Source organism: Schistosoma mansoni, chromosome 1 (genome assembly GCF_000237925.1).
Source record: "Schistosoma mansoni strain Puerto Rico chromosome 1, complete genome".
NCBI classification, from domain to species: Eukaryota; Metazoa; Platyhelminthes; class Trematoda; order Strigeidida; family Schistosomatidae; genus Schistosoma; species Schistosoma mansoni.
The window spans coordinates 50,544,554-50,545,906 of NC_031495.1; the positions used below are offsets into that span (position 1 = coordinate 50,544,554).

Below are 1,353 nucleotides of genomic sequence, written 5' to 3' on the forward strand. Positions count from 1 at the left end.
TGTCGTGGGGACATTTGTTTCTGTAACCTATCTACATATGATCAAACACACAACCATCAGTTTCTGAATATAAGTCCTTAAATCTTCTTTTGACTGGAACACTGCAATAAAACTGTTTCTACGAGGCAAATAGAAATAAGACGACATAACCTGGCAATCTGAAATCACTCACAAAAGATCTCTCGACTGTTGATTTATAAGCAAAGCTTGTCACTTTTGAGTTTAACAGTAAGATAAAAAATTTATTTAAAACTGACTGAAGAAAAATGATTTAATATATTCGATTCAGGTAATACATCTGAACTTTACACTAAGTTTATCATGCTTTTATACAGCTACTGAAAGAGAATTTCTAACATTTTTACGAAAATTGATCATATCCATTTATTATGTGTGCTATATTTTAATCGTTCGGACGCAACCAAGACAGTAATAATACGTCAAAAAAATGAAAATTTAATCTATTTATGTTTGCCAAGTGAAAGAAAATAATAAGTACTACAAAACAATCTAATGCATTTGCTTTCGAAAAGTTTTTCGTTCAACTTGTCTTTTTTATGGTGTGTGTTGGTATTGATTGTTGACCACTTCTTGAATAACTTGCAGTAATAAATGCTAGGGCAATTGCAAAACATAAGTGAAAATCCTTTTACACCTTTTTAATTCTATCAAGTAGTTGAAATAATGTGTTTTTTTTTTTTGAAAATCACATGCCACAATAATTTTTTTCTAGTCAAGTGTTCACTGAGGGTAGAGAAGCAACATAGGGCCGTTAAAATATTTTTGAATAACCTATTTATGGCTGTCCATAAATGGTAACTTCGCATATTTCACCAACTTATTAGATAATGTACCACTGTATATTTAGATTTTGTGTTAGTGGATAATTTAAAATCGGGATTTTTGTTATCATAAGATCACCGTTTAAGTGCCTTGATCATAATCATAGAAAGTTTGGTTAAATCCTTAGTTACAAAGAGTAAGCTTTCTTATTAAAAATTTTTGCCACTGTACAGTACATGTAACTAACTATTTGTAATGGTTTATTAAAGTTCTGCTGAATCACCAATTCTTCTAAAAGCGATTTATAAGCATCAAAAATTGTTTAGCCAAGTATTCTTTTTACTAGTATATTACAATCTAAACTTTCGCTGAATCCTTTTTTTAAGAAATTTTTCTAATAAGACTTCATTTTTTTTCTCCCTGTAAAATAATTGATCAAGCAGTGATTTTAGCATGATCGACCGAAAAATGAAACAGTTAGTTCTAAAATCAAAACATTTATAAATTTTTGTTGCTAGCAGATATGAAGTATTGGCTAAAAGTACAACTTACATAAATAAACATGTCAGT

The 1,353-nt window shown here is 29.3% G+C and overlaps 1 protein-coding gene across 1 annotated transcript in view; it reads left to right on the forward strand.

Annotated features, from left to right (window-relative positions):
• Positions 1-812: 812 nt before the first annotated feature.
• Smp_154350 (hypothetical protein) overlaps positions 813-1,353 on the forward strand; it is a gene marked incomplete at its 5' end in the record, with an annotated part of 24,648 nt that continues 24,107 nt past the window's right edge. Inside the window, one exon of the mRNA XM_018794749.1 lies at positions 813-815. Within this exon, the coding sequence (XP_018649130.1) occupies positions 813-815 (3 nt within the window). The remainder of the gene's footprint in view (positions 816-1,353) is intronic.